This window comes from Umbelopsis ramanniana, assembly GCF_025399195.1.
Source record: "Umbelopsis ramanniana AG unplaced genomic scaffold K450scaffold_167, whole genome shotgun sequence".
NCBI lineage: Eukaryota > Fungi > Mucoromycota > Umbelopsidomycetes > Umbelopsidales > Umbelopsidaceae > Umbelopsis > Umbelopsis ramanniana.
The window spans coordinates 1-1,726 of NW_026252253.1; the positions used below are offsets into that span (position 1 = coordinate 1).

Below are 1,726 nucleotides of genomic sequence, written 5' to 3' on the forward strand. Positions count from 1 at the left end.
CAGAAATGGCATCAACACGCTGACGCTGCCAAAATCCCCATGCCTATCTACCAGTATGCCGATAACCTGCGCTTCTGGTTGAAAGCGTTCGAAAAGAAGGCCCGTAGCGCAGGAGTTTCTACCCGTCTCACCGCTTCCATTCTACCCAGATATCTACCTCTAGATATGGCTAATTGGGTAGACATCCGCCCGGATGATGTCCGCGAAGATTGGGTCAGATTGCAAGCCTCCATCATCGACCGCTACGGTAATCCCCCTTCCGTGGATGACAAGTTACTCTTGAATCATATCAAGTCTCAGAAGCAACTCCCCGGGGCTTCTTTACGCCACCATGCCTCCAATTGGGAATACCTATTGAGCATTATGTCAAAAAAGCCCGACCTCATCACTCAGTTGCGCCTTTTTATAGGATCCCTTTGCGATGGTGACCTTCAGAGAGCCCTGCTCCCACTCATCCGTGGTAATGAAGATCGTCTTCCATCACTGGATTCATTGATCACTTCGGCGATCGCATATGAAAGGGATGTTCATGCGTTGAATGAAGTTTGCCAAACAGGCACAATGGATTGGACCCCAGAAGTCTCCGCAATCCATACCACTGGGTCTACCTTACGCAATCAGACCTCTCTATTCCAATTGTCGTCAACGACTCCCTATGTGCAGCCTGCCATAGGTTCCTCTCCACTGACTTTTAACAAGTCGTCAACCCAGCAATACTCGCAATCCTCACCATCTACAAGACCCGCTCCTCAAAGGTCCGCAAAATCAAAAGCACCAACACACTTCAAGTATGCTAGAGATGCTGAGGGAAATTTCATATGCGACTACTGCGGGCAATTGCATCGCACCAAACAGTGCAAGACCAAATCCACATCGTTGCACCCAACTAAGACCAAGCCTCATACCGCCAATGTGTCGCAGGTTCAACAAATGCTAATCTCCTCCATCAACTCCTCATCCGATTGCGATACAATCAGACATATTGAGACTGCTACGGCAGCAAAATACGCGGCTGCTCCAATCGTTTCACTGGAAGTGAACCACAGTCCATTCTCCACCTTAATTGACACCGGTGCTGAGATTACTTTAGTGAACGAAAATGTCCTCCGTCAGTTCAACATTCAATTCGATAAGGCCAACACTTATCAGTATAAAGATGTAAATGGAAATGTGATGAGGACCACCGGCGTTGTCAAAGTCTGCGTCTTCGGCCGCACCTTGACCTGGCATGTTCTCCCGCAGCTATATCATGATCTACTCCTTGGTTGGGACTCCATCAAGATCCTTGGCGGAGTCATTAACTCCATTGACGACACCGTTACGTTCCATACACCAGAACCAAGGATGTTCCCTATCGCATCCAGGAATTCTCCAATGTCGACAGCGGCACCGGTACAGGCGCATGTATCCCAAGATCATCAAGCCCAATTACAGTCCGTCCTTTCTCAATATCAAGATGTCTTTGCAGCAAACCCAAAGAAGCCGTCTGTTACTGATCTCATTGCTTTTGACGTTGACACAGGCGACGCCGAGCCTATTTTCATTCCACCTCGCAGGTATCACCCAACCAAACAGGCCGTGATTGACGCTGAGGTTGATGAGATGTGCCGCAACGGTATCGTCCGCCGAGTGGTACATCCCACTTGGGGCGCTCCAGCAATGGTGGTTTCCAAACCCGATGGCTCTCATCGCATAGTTGTGGACTACACCCGTATCAATGAAAAAA

The 1,726-nt window shown here is 49.0% G+C and overlaps 1 protein-coding gene across 1 annotated transcript; it reads left to right on the top strand.

The window, feature by feature from the left end:
- Positions 1 to 291: 291 nt before the first annotated feature.
- On the top strand, positions 292 to 1,391 carry K450DRAFT_264152 (uncharacterized protein; the record flags this gene model as incomplete). Its single annotated transcript, XM_051592762.1, has 2 exons — positions 292 to 1,270; positions 1,301 to 1,391. A coding segment is annotated over exon 1 (593 nt), but the record flags the coding sequence as incomplete, so codon positions are not given.
- Positions 1,392 to 1,726: the final 335 nt, after the last annotated feature.